This window comes from Poecilia formosa, unplaced genomic scaffold (genome assembly GCF_000485575.1).
Source record: "Poecilia formosa unplaced genomic scaffold, Poecilia_formosa-5.1.2 Scaffold133, whole genome shotgun sequence".
Classification (NCBI taxonomy): Eukaryota; Metazoa; Chordata; class Actinopteri; order Cyprinodontiformes; family Poeciliidae; genus Poecilia; species Poecilia formosa.
In genome coordinates this window covers 1,466,086-1,480,693 of record NW_006800072.1, presented here as the reverse complement: position 1 = coordinate 1,480,693, position 14,608 = coordinate 1,466,086, and the positions used below count along the sequence as shown (strand labels likewise).

The 14,608-nt window shown below is 37.0% G+C and overlaps 1 protein-coding gene and 1 long non-coding RNA gene across 5 annotated transcripts in view; one reads left to right on the top strand and one right to left on the bottom strand.

Annotated features, from left to right (window-relative positions):
* p4ha2 (procollagen-proline, 2-oxoglutarate 4-dioxygenase (proline 4-hydroxylase), alpha polypeptide 2) overlaps positions 1–11,757 on the top strand; it is a 28,646-nt gene extending 16,889 nt beyond the window's left edge. For 2 of the 4 annotated variants that reach the window (XM_016676387.1, XM_016676388.1), the window contains 8 exons: positions 646–716; positions 2,612–2,711; positions 2,783–2,836; positions 4,892–4,915; positions 5,011–5,076; positions 8,503–8,571; positions 8,939–9,035; positions 10,987–11,757. In XM_016676387.1, coding sequence (XP_016531873.1) covers positions 646–716; positions 2,612–2,711; positions 2,783–2,836; positions 4,892–4,915; positions 5,011–5,076; positions 8,503–8,571; positions 8,939–9,035; positions 10,987–11,057 — 552 coding nt within the window. In that variant the 3' untranslated portion in view covers positions 11,058–11,757. Of the gene's footprint in view, positions 1–645; positions 717–2,611; positions 2,712–2,782; positions 2,837–4,891; positions 4,952–5,010; positions 5,077–8,502; positions 8,572–8,938; positions 9,036–10,986 lie in introns of all 4 variants that reach the window. The other 2 variants (XM_007562064.2, XM_007562063.2) reach the window with 2 other exon arrangements.
* Positions 11,758–12,092: 335 nt separating this feature from the next.
* On the bottom strand, positions 12,093–14,442 carry LOC103144893 (uncharacterized). Its single transcript, XR_476961.2, has 2 exons — positions 14,133–14,442; positions 12,093–13,921 (listed from the first exon to the last, which is right to left on the bottom strand). It is a non-coding gene; the product is annotated as an uncharacterized LOC103144893 (long non-coding RNA).
* Positions 14,443–14,608: the final 166 nt, after the last annotated feature.

Here is a 14,608-nt window from a genome sequence, read left to right as displayed (position 1 = left end):
GTTGAAGGAATTGTTTAAATCACTATATCCTTTTCTGTAAACAGGAAATAAATAAATAAATAAATAAATAAATAAATAAATAAATAAATATAAATAATTTGGTAAATTTACAGATTATTCCTCATTCAGATTAAAAAAAAAATCTCTGTTTCGTTCTTCAGGAGAACAAGTGTTTACATGCCTCAGATCAAAAGAAACATTTTAACTTTAAAGGAGTGGAATTGTAATCAGATAAACAATTGTGCAATATCCTGTAATTTTCCTTATTATCTATAGTGATGCATGAGTCCTTTACCTCAGCTAAAAAATGTCAGTGCCCCTGATCCAGAGCACAATCATCCTGCATTAACAAAAATATAGAGATGCACTTCTGAATGGAAGAAAACAAAGTTTCTGGGTGTTGAAGATAGAAAAAACAACATTAATTGCCTATTTGCATTTCTTTACATTGTCAAATCACACTGGCAATTATGTTACATTATTTTTCCTAAAAGTAATTTAAAATTGTTTTAGAGTTGGATGGATTCATTGTCATGTGAATGAGCTGAAAATCAACATGCAACCTAAAACCAGCGTAGAAACAAGTGAACTAGATAAATTCCTCTATTATAATGTTTATTTTGTGCTTTGCGTTGTTTTTTTAAGCTTGCCAGAGCTACTGTTCGTGATCCCAAAACAGGAGTTCTGACCACAGCCAACTACAGAGTGTCGAAAAGGTCAGTAATAAAGATGTAGAATCCATGTGTTCCCTTTTGCTGATTTTATTCTCTAAAATGTGATGTCTGGTAGACATTCTGCTCTTACTCACTGTGACTGCATATCTGCTTGTGGCCACTATAAAATGCAATTTTTTATGTAGCAAACAAATAGTGTTAAACTTTCAGTCACCACGAAACACATCAAACGTTTGAGCCGACTGTTACATCGTGGCTCAGATTAACTTGCTTCAATAATAATTAATCTGATTTCACGCTGTTTTGTGGCTCTGGTTTTTAATAAGACTGACACCAAAAATTATTGATAATTTATGTGAGAATCATGAATATTTATCACAAGCATAAACTGCTGAATGTTAATAGATGATGATGGATGATTTGCACAGGAAAACCAGATTCTTTGAGAGGCAGGTGAAACACAGAGCAGTTTGAAACAGATGAAAAAAATTGAAAGCAGGTGAATATTAAGTCCAACAGATTTGAGGTAGTACATGAATTATATGAAGTCTGAATATAATGAGGATATAAAACAAAAAAATAACAAAGAACTAGTTCAAAAAGAGACAAACGATGTGGCAAAGAAACATCAGTAAAATACAGGAGTGTAATTAATTTAATAGCTGAATCAACATCTGGGGTGATTTAGAAATCAAATAAATTGTGCTTGTTAAGTCATTTTGATGTAAATGTCTTGGCTTGGTTACACCAGATTATTTTCTGCCATCATAAAACCATGTAATGTGGTTTGTCAGGCTTGTGTCTTTTTTTTTTTTTGGTCCAGAACCAGGGATGGGTTCTGAATACTGTCACAAAACCCAAAACCCTCCTACTCCATAGCCATGAAGCCTAAGCTGGCTTCGCTTTGTCCAACAGCAGAGTTAGAATACCGACACACAATAACTAACTTTACCAATAACCTGTATCTAAAACTGTAGTGGTGATTGTTTGTCAAACCAAACATCCAATAAAAGTTCCACTAAGCCACTAGTAAGGCACTGGGGTCAAGTTTCTCAACGCAGGCAAAAGAAGGTTCAATGTCCAAACATGTAGATTGTTCTTGATGATTTATTTTCACATTTTAGCAAAACAATTACAGAGTTCAAACTTCCCTTTGCTCTCCTGCTTCCTCTCTTGCTCTGGTAAAAACCACAGGCCCCTAACCCAAATCAATCAATCAATCAAATTTTATTTGTATAGCATATTTCAGCAGCAAGGCATTTCAAAGTGCTTTACATAAGTTTAAACAGTGAGAAAGAAAAATAAAAAGAAAGTAATAAAAAGATAAAAAGAAAAGATAAAATCATTCTGTTGGACTTCCTGTCCATTCAAGTTATATGATCTACTGAGATCTTCCATTTCTTAACACGGGTATTAGCCAGGCCCCGCAGCCTAACAGGACAAGGCCTCCAGCCTTGCAGCACCAGGCTCCGTCCGCCTGTCAAATGCCTGCTGGTCCTTTACCAGGCCCCTACACTTATAGAAAGTGGACCAACCCACATCACTTCCTGTTTACTTAGAAAATAAATAAGAAAAATAATAATAACAAAAAATAAATAAAATCAATGATTATTAGCCTGCAAATAAGTTCTGTAAATAATACAAAAAATATAAATTTAAGAATAAACTAACAAAATTCAAATGGATAAAGAAAATAAAGAATAAATAGCTTCAACAAAAACTTTAAATCTGTTTTAATAAGTGGATTGTCATTTATTTTAGACCATAATTATGAGTCTTTACCAGTCCTACTCAAAGTAAAGATTGATCCAGACATGCATTTATCCATATTATTTGTTTACAAAGGTTAACAGTTGAAATAAACTTGGATAAGCTGTCCACTACATTTTAACTGAGCACTTAGTGAGTCTGCATGCATTTTGTGTTTCTGTCTTCAGTGCATGGTTGGAGGGAGAGGAGGACCCTGTAATCGAAAGAGTTAATCAGAGAATAGAAGACATCACTGGCCTCACGGTACAAACTGCAGAGTTACTCCAGGTAATTGACCTTTATTATCACTTATCACTTCTTATTTTCTGTTAATTAACGTTCTATAAATGGCTTGTCAGGTTGCAAACTATGGAGTTGGAGGACAATACGAACCACATTTTGACTTCTCAAGGGTAAGTTTCATTTTTAGTGATATTCTGATGTTTGGTGGAATCTGAAAATTGCAGAATTGCTCTTTTAATAATTCATTTCAGATTTAGTCTAATCTCCATTGTATAACACACTGCTCAAAAAATAAAGGGAACACCTAAACAAAACAATGTAACTCCAAATCAGTCACACCTTTGTTGAATCAGTGTCACCAGTTAGGTAATAACACTTACTGTGAAACAGTTTCTCCTGTTGTGCAAATGGAAAACCCAACAGGTGGAAATGAGAAACAATTAGCAAGAACACCCCGATAAGAATGATTCTGCAGGTGGTGACACAGATCATTTCTCTGTTCTCGTTCTTTCTGGTTGAACTTTTAGTTACTTTCATTTTCACTGAGCACATGTGACAGAGTCTGGAAACACAGTGGAGAACGTTATGCTGCATGCAGCATCCTCCAGCATGACCGGTTTGGTGGTGGGTCAGTCATGGTGTGGGGAAGCATTTCTTTGGATCACAGCCTTCATGTGCTGGTACCAGGATGAAATCCTCAGACTTATTATGAGACCATATTCTGGTGCAGTGGGCTCTGGGTTCTTATGTGTGACACTGTTAGGCCTCATGTGGCTGAAGTGTGTCAGCAGTTCCTGCATGACGAGGGCATTGATGTTATGGACTGACCTGCCTGTTCCTCAGACCTGAATCCAGTTGTGCACATCTGTGACATCATGATTGGTCAGTCACCAAAACCACTTCTCACCACAGACTGTTCAGGAGCTAACTGAGGCTCTGGTCCAGGTCTGGGAGGATATCCCTCCCAGAAAATCCACCGCCTCTTCAGGAGAAAGCCCAGGCGTTGTCTGGAGGTTATACAGACACATGGAGGCCACACACACTACTGAGCCTCGTTTAGACTGAGGAATGTTCACTGACGTTTCATCTGCCTGTCATGTTATTTCCCACCTTCATTTTGAGTATGAATCCAAATCCAGATCTCCAGGGTGAAATAATTTTGATTTATATTGAGGATTTTTTTATTTTCATCCCAATCAAATCCACTGTGTTAATAATAAAGTATTTCACTGAGAATATTTAATTAATTGGGATCTAGAATGTGTTATTTTATTGTTCCCTTTAATTTATGAGCATTATATTAATTATATTATATTATATTACAGACCTTTACAGCGTTCAGATCAGGGGAAATACATGAAATACATTGTAAGTTTTTGGTTGTTATGTGACGAAATGTGGTTCAAAAGTAGTGAATACTTTTGCAAAACACCAAGTTGTTGATGGTTAATAGTCCATGGATATCATTTAAAAGCATAAATAATGACACTTTTAATGCAAAGTTGCTCTAAAAGTCCATTAAACGTCCATTAAAAGTGCCAACTTTGGATTAAATTATCAGAATTTACAAAATCATGCAAAGTTGGTGTCATGATTCAGGTTTTGGTGAGGTGAGATGAGACGCAGGCAGGCCCAGGATGATGATGAAAATAATTAATTTTAATGATAAGTCCAACAGAGACGGCACAGGGAACAGACTGACGACATAACACACGACGAGGATCCGACACAGACAAAGACAACAGGTGAGGTTAAATACACAGGGAAGGTAATCAGGGAACTGGATACAGCTGGGAGCAATCAACAGGGAAGACAGATTCACGGGGGAAACTGGACTAACACGGAAAAACCTAAAAACTAACTACACAGAAAACACAGATCCTAACAGTTGGCACTTTTAATGGACTTTTAGAGCAGCTTTGCATTAAAAGTGTCATTATTTACCGAATGACACTTCATGACAACTGTCATAAACATTCATAAAGACTTTATGTTCATGACAGATGTTATGTCATGTTTATGACAGTGCCATGTCAGTCTAATGCACACCTCTTCAAATAAAGTGTTACCGGAAACTGTATGATGAGGACAATTTATCTGGTCGAAATTGATTCATTTGAATATAAAATCTGACCTTTAATTTGAGTGCAGTGTTTGCCCTAAGCGGCAGGGTCCAAGTGTGGGACTTTCAGAAAATAAGTTAAACGTATAAACATCTGTTGCAGCGCCCCTTTGACATCAGTCTCAAGGTCGATGGAAATAGACTTGCTACCTTCCTAAATTATGTAAGTAATGATGTGTCTTGTTTTTATCTTGAATTTTCTCTTAAATTTTATCTTTATAGAAAGAGGAACCTGATGCTTTCAAAAGGTTAGGCACTGGAAATCGCTTGGCGACATTTTTAAACTACGTAAGTACAAGCATTCAGTCGCCGCTGATTGTTGACCGGCTGATTGTTGACCGGCTGATTGTTGACGGTGTTAAAGGTGACTCCTGGTTTTTGCTATGTTCTTTTCAACAGTAATTTAGTTGAACTAATAAAAAGCAGAACAGACTTGATGTTTTTCAAATGGCTCCAGACTAAACAGAACATTCCCAACCAGTGACAAGAAAAGGAATAATTTTGCAATCCCCAGGTTGCTCTCTGGATCATACTGTCTCATCACAGCTTTATTCCATTACGTTTTCTCTGCTCCTCATAACTAGGACATTTTTCAGTGGTTTTCTTGCACAAGACATTTGTCATTATAGTCAACAGCTTTTTTTCATTAGATCCTTAATCTACTCCACCTATTTTATTCCAGATATTGCCTATAGTTCACACAAATCAAATTTAGTCAAATAACACTTGCATTTCATGTGCCCTGTTTTGTAATTATCCATCTTATTATTTTTTTAACTGGTTGTGGTTTCCCTTGTGTCAAAAACTCCCAAATCAGTCCATGTTATTCTACAGGAGGTGCGGCGGGGCAAAGGGATAAAACCTGCTTTTGACTGGAGTCAAAAAAAAAAAGGTTAGGGGTGTTTAAGGTTAAGAAAAGACAGAAATAAGAGGTCTTCTTCCACAAAACACCAAAATCTAACATATGATGAACAATAGTATGGTATGTTTGTATTTACAGAATACAGTGGTATGAAAAAGTGTTTGCCTTCTTCCCGATTTCCCTTTTTTGCATGTTTGTCACACGTGGTGTGTAAGAACATCAAACCATATGAATATTAGTAAAAAACAACGATGAGGCATGACCATAAACTGTTGGAAAACCCTCCAATGTGAATGAATTACAGCATTTCTGCAAAAATGAGTTGGCCAGAATTCTTCCACAGCTGTAGAAGACTCTTTGCAAATTATTGCCAGTTGTTGCTGCCAAGAGTTGGACAACCAGCTCTAAGATTTGGGGAGGAATCACACTTTCACACAGGGCCATTTAGATTTGGATTTTCTTCTCCCTTAATAATAAACATCATCTTTTAAAAACTGTATTTCGGGATTGACTAGCATTTGAATTGGTTTAATGTTCTAAAACACTGAAATATACTAAAAAAATAAAATTGGTAAAGGCTGACCACTTTTTTCACCCCACTGTGTATCGTAGAAGTTAAGACAGATGGGTTGGTCTTATGCCTTAAACATATGTCAGTGGACAGTAGGAAACTCTGTGAGTGAAAAAGAAAAACTGAAATATTACACCATGATCTGTGCACAAGATAACAGTTTTTTTAAGAAAAAAAGATGGATAATTACTGAAAGCAAGAAACTCTTCAGAGAGACGGCATTAGTAAACCGTCTCTGTCCAACAAAACACACCGTAGCAGAGGAGCTCACTGATCGCTGTTCCTGCTGATTGAAACAATGCCTGGATCGTATTTATAGAATCTGATTTGTGGTGTTGTTCAGACTGCTGTGAAAAGATTAGACATAGGTCACGTAAGGGCAAAAGAAAAATCTGCTCTGGGTCACTTCAGGCTGCCTTAGTGTCCTTTTTGCCACTTCATTCCTCTGAGAATGGCTTTTCTGTCATTGCCTCTGTGAAAACAAAGTACAGATCTAAACTTCATATTTAGGATAAATTGAGTGACAGCAACAAGCGGGGAATCTTGCTGTAAACGGATGTCAAATGCAGAAAAGGCTCGATGTACTTGTACAACCAAAATCACATAAAGTAAAGCACAAACAGCTAATCAATGACTGGCACAGAACTCTGCTGCTGTGCAGAGAACCGCTGCAGACTGGAGTCAGGAGTTCCTCCACACATAAAGTGGTTTAAATGAAAACAAATGCTGCTTTTATTTAAAATCTATGATCTGATGACAGAATAACTGTTTGGCACTCAGGGAGGTTTCACTTGCAGGCCTGCTGTATTCCATTAAATATGTGCATCTTCCATGGAGTATATAACTTTACAGCAAGATTATAATATGGAGTTTTTGGTGTGGAAGTGCCATAACTTTATGTTGCACTCCAATGGCAACAAGCCCAGACTGCAGATTTTTTAATTGTATGCGAGTTAAATGTTTTGAAAACTGACATAGCAGTTTTCAAAATCTCCTTTCAGAACAGCTGTTACACCCCCAAGGTCGAGGGGTCCAGGGGCGGCAACATAAAATGTGTCCAGAGAAACAAGTGGAAAGTAAAATGGTTTATTGCAAAAGAAAGTTTCACAAAACAATACAATTTAACCCAATTAACACAAAAGGGATCAACAAACTCAAGAATGTCAGGTGCAAATTAAAGTTACAAAATGTCAAGACATTTTGTAACTGTTTTGACATTTTCCCAAAAGGGGAAGAACAAAGAACACACAAAGGGAATCCTAAGGGGAGCACCAAGCCTCCCAAACACGAGCTACTAGCTTGTGAAATTAAACTAGAGCAGTCAAACTGCTTAGCAGAACAAGCAAAAACAAAACAGTTCAAAACTGCCTCAGCAGTTGTACAAAATGGTTCAAAATAAACTACCTAAAGCAGTTTCACCACCAAACATGGGTGACAGCTTCACAAATCCTCTTCCAACTAGCTTCCCTACTGGAGGAATGGACTCAGGTGGGCCTCATTAACATCTGATTGGCTTGCCAATCCTCTGCTGGTCCAATGGTGTAGCTGCTCTCCTGCAGCCTTCAGGCAGCCAATCAGGAAGGTCAGGCAGCCAATCAGGAAGGTCAGGCAGCCAATCAGGAAGGTCAGGCAGCCAATCAGGAAGTTGTGCTCTCACAGCTGAACCTGCATAACAAAAGGGGAGCCTGCACAGCCTCCAGAGGCCAGGGGCCAACAGCTAATTTCCATTGTACTAAACACTGTGCCAGGGGATTTGGAGCAATTTGTGTTGCTTTGTAAAGATTATCTCTCAATGAGAGAAATATGATCATATTTGTTTGTAAAAACTTCAGATAAAATTGTTCTGTGACTGATCTCAGTCTCCTGGAAGAGGGACAGATATTTATGTTACAGTTCAGTATGAGCAGGAATCCTTCCTGTCCTCATTTGACATAAATGTCAACTTCACTCTCGGTTGAAGTGATCACATTTTCTTATAGTACCACTGCTGTAACACCGCAAACAAACCCTTAGAAAACAGAAAACACCAGTTAATACAAACGTTCTATCTCAGCAAAAGCAGATGAGGTTTAAATCTTTTTCAACCTGAATTTTATCCATGTGACAATCTATTTAATTCTTCCATTATCTTTAACTAAAAATGTTTATCAGTCTGAGAGGACAAAACAAGTTACAAATACCCTAACTGGTGGTTTAGAGGGTATAAGTATATTCACAGTGTTGTTATTGTGATGGTGAAGTTTTCTAAGTTCTCATCTGTAATTGTGTTGTTGGTTCTCAGATGAGTGACGTCGAGGCCGGAGGAGCGACAGTCTTCCCTGACTTTGGGGCTGCAATCTGGCCAAGAAAGGTGATAAAACCTGAAATATCTTTGTTGTTGTTTTACTGAATGTGTTTTATTTCTTCTTTCCATAGTTTACAAAAATCTTCATAAGATTCTGATGTTAGCAGTATATTTAAATAATATACCAAATAATTCTGATAATGAAACTTGTTCTAATCTCTACTATAAACAGAACATTTTACAATATTTGTTCCTTTCTTTGTTGAATAAAAACTGAACTTTACTGCATAATTTTATCACAAGGATCAATTGGAATGTATCTTCTTAACTTTGAATCTGTCATGATTTCACTTTTTTTTTAGACATATGCTATATAAATAAAACTGAACTGAATAAAGAAATAAAAATAAAACTGAAACAAATGTATCCACAGGGAACATCAGTGTTCTGGTATAATCTCTTCAGAAGTGGAGAAGGAGACTACAGGACCAGACATGCAGCCTGTCCAGTTCTTGTAGGGAGTAAATGGGGTAAGTTTAGATATGTGAGAAAATTATAAATGACTAAGCTGAACTTAATTTATATATAATAAAGTAAAAAGGGGAAAGAATCTTTTTAGTGGTCTCACAGCAGATCACTAGTTACTGCCAATAAATAAAGGATTGCCTGATTAAAGTTTGGTGCATCACTAGTTTTTGCTCTTAGACACTAAAACACAGCATGTTCAGATCTCTTCATTTAACAGTTGGTTTCCTGAGGACGTATTAAAATGTGTTTAACACACATTAAGTTGACTCCACAACTGATTATGACTGTTCAAAGGTCTCTGCAACTCATTCAAATATCCCTGGATTGTGACAAATTTGAGAAAAGCTCTTTAATTGTGAAAGGAGTCAGTGATGCTGCCACAGTGAGTGTTGGTTGTCTAAAATTGATTTTCACTGCTAATTTCCTGGAGATGCTCTAAAAGCATTAAAATGTATTAAAAGACATTCCCACAACGACCACACAGTATATTCCTGTCATAGCACAACAAACCAGCTCCAGCTTGACGGGAAGGAACCTCACAAATATATTACACAACTCTGCACTGCAGTCCCGCACGAGGATTTTTTATTTCACCTGCATATTGGAAGTTTCTGCACATCCCTCATCAGTTCCAACTTTGCTGTGGAGGAAACATCATAGCTTGATTTTCTTGTCAGTAGCATCTCAGATTGAAATCTTATGGAGAGTGTTTTATGTCCCATCATCTGTTGGGGTAGCAGCATCAGAGCCGGTGAGTTTAAAAAGGCTGGTTCTGTTTGAGGGAACTGCTCTGCAACAAAGCTTCTTCATAAAATTAAGAAAATTAGACAACCCAGTTTAGTTTCTTAGATGATGTTGTCTGAACTTCGGTCTATAGCAATATGGTTCTGAAAATGATCATTTTGTTTTACTGTATATTATGTGTATCATTGAAATGATGCAACAGAGTTACACTAGTTCTACATAACCTGCACACCTGACTCCACTCCTGCCCCTCCGGTCATGTATCCTTAGATGTTAATGCTTACACACCAATTGCTCTAATCCCAACCCTTGAAGAGAATTTACATTATCCACTTTGACAGTTCACACTTGCTCACTCAAAAAGCTGTTTTCAGTCCAACACATTTTACCTTCAAATTTTTATATTTTTCTCTGATGTACAATTTGGCCATGAGTAATTACTGCTGATATGTCTTAGAGGCTTGTCATTATAAGCCAGGTGCTGAAGTGGTTATTTAAGCACAAATTTCTAAGAATATTTGGAAGTTGACAGTAAAGCTGTTGAATCACCTGATGAACTTGAAAGAGAGTGAGATCAACAAAAATCTAAAATAAAGCTTTCTGTTACTCAACAAAATGTGTTTTAATACTTGGTTGCAAAAAATTATTGGAAAGAGGTCAGATGTTTTTTTACGTTGGTCTCCAGGTGTGTGCACGTCAAAGCAGGGACTTTGGTTTCCTTCTTTTTACCTATCAATTCTAAATCCTGAATTTATCTAGAATTTAACTTCACAACTCAAAGTTTCCTCCCTCCACAGGTTTTCTATGTCATTAAATTCAGGAGGGAGAAGTTTAATTTGACATTTTCTGTCAAGCAACAAGTTGAGTTCAGAACCTTTTTAAAGGAACATCGTGTGAAATATGTATGTACCATGGACACATAACTGGTCTGAACAAATCTGGATTCTTCCTGATTATTTCAAGAGCAAATCAATTTAGCACTCTCTTTTTCTAAACAGACCATAATAATTCTAGACTGTTCATTTCTTTGCACTTTAAGTAAACCTACAAATTCAACAAGGTGTGACATTTCCTCAAGGTTTCTATGATAAGAAGTGTTTTAATTTTTTCTGTACAAATCAGAACCATTCAAGGATGACTGTTTTTCAAACAATTTTCTCCTGATCACAGAAGATTTAAACCACTTTTACTTTTTGTATGTGTGAATAGTGTCGAACAAGTGGATACATGAGCGTGGACAAGAGTTCAGGAGACCATGCGGCCTGACGGAAGTGGACTGAAGCTCGCTCCATGCCTGTGTTTACCCTCCTTAGTGCCTGTTTCAGGCTAAATGTTGAAACACAGACACATTGTGCAAAACCTTTCAACATGTCTGCATGACTAAAAAGTGGTTTGCAGGGGAACCGACATCCAGAGAGCTCAGTGTCTCAGTCATTATTTTCACCACCCTGGTTCAGTTGATCAGACGATTAAAAGACAACAATTCTGAATTTAACCTTCATGAATATCATGATTAACATTTTTATTTTCAGAAATTCACATCTCTTTTAGTTGTCTGCCACCTGCCTGAGGTGGCAGACAAGGTTTCCTTAAAGCACTAGAAGTGCAATTTAAGCTCTATGGTGAAACATTTTCACTACTTGTTCAAATTAAGTAGCATTAAAGCTACAGAGGAACCAAAGTCTTATTAATGTGATTTGTTTGTACGGTAGATGTGCTGCGTTTATGTTTTACTAACTATTCCCACGCTGTCTGATGCATTATGGTCTAGTGTGAGTAACAGCTTTTTGTTTATTCTCACTGCAGATTTGGAACAGAATTATATTGGTTCTTCTTCAAAACTTGCAGCAAAACACTGTCTGCAAATTATGTGCATTTTGTTTTTATTTATAGTGTGCTTAAATTATGACATTTTTGTATTTTCATTCCCCAAGTTGTCAATCAAAAGGTCAATAAACAATGTTTTATTAGATTTCCTTGCAATTGATGTTCTTTATTGATCACCAAGTGTAATCAATTACTATTATTATTATTTTACAAATTACTCTGAAGAGACCATTCCTTGTGGTACAAGGATTCTTTACAGATTCAGATGAAAATTGGTGGAAGATGGATGGATCCTATCCACAACCTATGACCAGAAGTTGTTAAAAAACATATATAAGTTATGTAAATAGATATCTATCTTTTTCTATTTCATAATGCAATGTTCCTTTTTCCATTGTCAGCAGAAGCAGCCCATCACTGGGCAGAGTTGAATCTTGAATCTTCACCTACTTGAAATTCATCTGGTGATAATAAATAACGAGCTAAACTAAATCCCATTTCGGTTTATTACAGTATTGATACTGGTTTGAATACATGTTTTATTGTAGCCTTGCAAAACCAAAGAGTTCATCTGAAACCATTTGATCCAAAGTTAGAATGAACAACCGATACAAAGTGACAAAAGTTGGTCAGAGCAGCACAGAAAAAACAAAAAACTTTTAATATTAATAACAATTAACAAAACCCCTTATTAAAACATTATATTAAACCACACACTCAGTTACAAAACGATCAGCTTTGAACAGATTGATTGTGAGCAGTCGTTACAGCATGTTTAAGTGATGTTGGTGTGTAATGTGTGAAAAGGCTCCCAGCTTAGCGTTTTGCTGGCCTCCTGGGTTTCTCCAGGTATGGCAACTGAGTAAATGACAGACACCTGCTGGGTTAATCTCATTTATATTTGCCAGTTTTACTTCCAACATCAATGTAATTTCTTCACACCCTGCTAATAGGCCTTAGACATGTTGGGGCCGATGTAAACCTGGAATGTGGTACAGTGGCTCAGCCTTCGTGACTCAATGTGGTCCACCGAATCTGAGGCAAAATGGCTCCAGCGTGGGGCAGATGAAAGAGATATTTTATTAACTTGGTGTCTGACTGACACAGATAAAGTGTGAACGCATTAAGGTGCTGATTAGCGATTCTAGAAAAAAAAAACACCTGCACAGTGCCTTACAAAAGTATTCACACCTGTTGAGGTTTTTCACATTTTGTCACATCACTACAAACCAAGACAGTCAGCCTGATGTAGAAGGAAATTTGATTAATTTTGAAAATACTTTTGTATTTAATCTTTATTCTGAGACCCCAAAATAAACTCCAGAGCACCTGACTGCATTCAGGACTTCTCTAATTAGTAAATGAAATGTTAATTTGTGAAGTTTTTAGAGGTTTGTTAGACAACTAACAAACCCCCTTAACAAACCTTGTTCACTTTAGTGAACAAAAAAACCTCACAAAGACCAAAAGCACAGCAGACAGCTCTGAGATAAAATAAGATAAAGTTTAAGCAGGGTTAGAATATGAATGGATATTACAAGTTTAGGCACTTCTCTCTCTCTTATTATGCTCATTTTTATGTCTGAGAATGGCCCAGTCAAAGTTTGGAACTAAATGCATTTGGATATTTGTGCAAGACTTGATGCTCACAGATGTGATCCAACCAATCTGACAGGTTGAGTCTTTGAAAAGAAAGAGAAACAATTTTAGTCCAGTGACAAAATGTGAAAACGATGAAGGGATTCTGATATTGGATGAGGTTAATTATACAGGTTTGTACTAAACTTCTCCTAATAAAGCTGTTTAAATGTGAACTATTTACTGTTCAAAGCTGATATGCATAATCATAATTAAAACAGCAAAATCTATAATCCGTATTTGACTGGATATTTACACCTAATGTCCCTTATAATCTGCTTTGTTTGGTTACATCTTTGTTCTTCTTGTTCATGTACAGCAAACCAGCTCCAATGATGATATATATGAATATACATAAAAATAGATGTATGAAAATATATACAAAAAATACACTTTGTTTTAGAGATGGCTGAAGATAGACCGTGGACCTGGATGGGTCATTCTCCGGCTTTGGTTCGAAGGATTTTGTTGTCTGAACATTCGGTGACTCAGACCTGGATCTCTGCTAGTAGACGGTCAGCCTGTCGGCTGAGCAGTTTGTTGGTTCTACCTCAGTGGGTCCGGCCGTCTGGGTCAGAGGTTTGAGCTCTGTGTGCGGAGCGCTGCTGTCGCTCTCCGGTGTGGAAGTGCTGCGTATTTGGTCCAAGGTAGCGACGGGCTTACAGAGTGATAGGAAACGCTGAGGAAAGAGACGTGAAAAGCAACGTGAAGATTTGTCTTCAGAGCCTTTTAGGGGTGATGTATGAACAATAAGCATAGCTTATTTCATATGTGTGTGTCTCTTGTTAAATTTTAGCTGGCTATCCCAATCTTGTGTTGATTTTTCAAATAATCCTTCTTGTTGGGTTACTTGTTTGTATCTGTTAAGCTTTGGCTGAACTCGTGCTCACCTGTCGGAGTGTGCCTCGGCCTTTGATCAATTTGAAAAGCACAAAGAGAGGGATGAGCGAAAGAGAAACTGTGGCAAAAAACCATCCCAGGACATTTGCCCATAGCGGATAAACGTAGGAGCTACTGAACTTCAGTGGAGTATATTTGATAATCGAGAAGATGAAGGTTCCCTGTGAAGACACAAGACAGATGAGATTTATGAAAACATCAAGTACCACAAGCTGAAGCCTACAATTCGTAAAAGATGTTTGAAAAGTTGAACATAATTGTTTTGATCTCACAGGTTTTCTTGGGGTTTAGGTTTTGGGGCTGGAATGATGAAGGAGTTCTGCGTTGGTTTGTAATTTGATTTAGTCATTTAAGTGGACCAGTAGAAGAGGATGCTCTCTTACTTTTCCTATTGTTGAGAAAATAAATTTAAAATAAGCTAGTTTTAAAACTTAATATGTCTTGATTCAAATGGCCTAAATTGTGG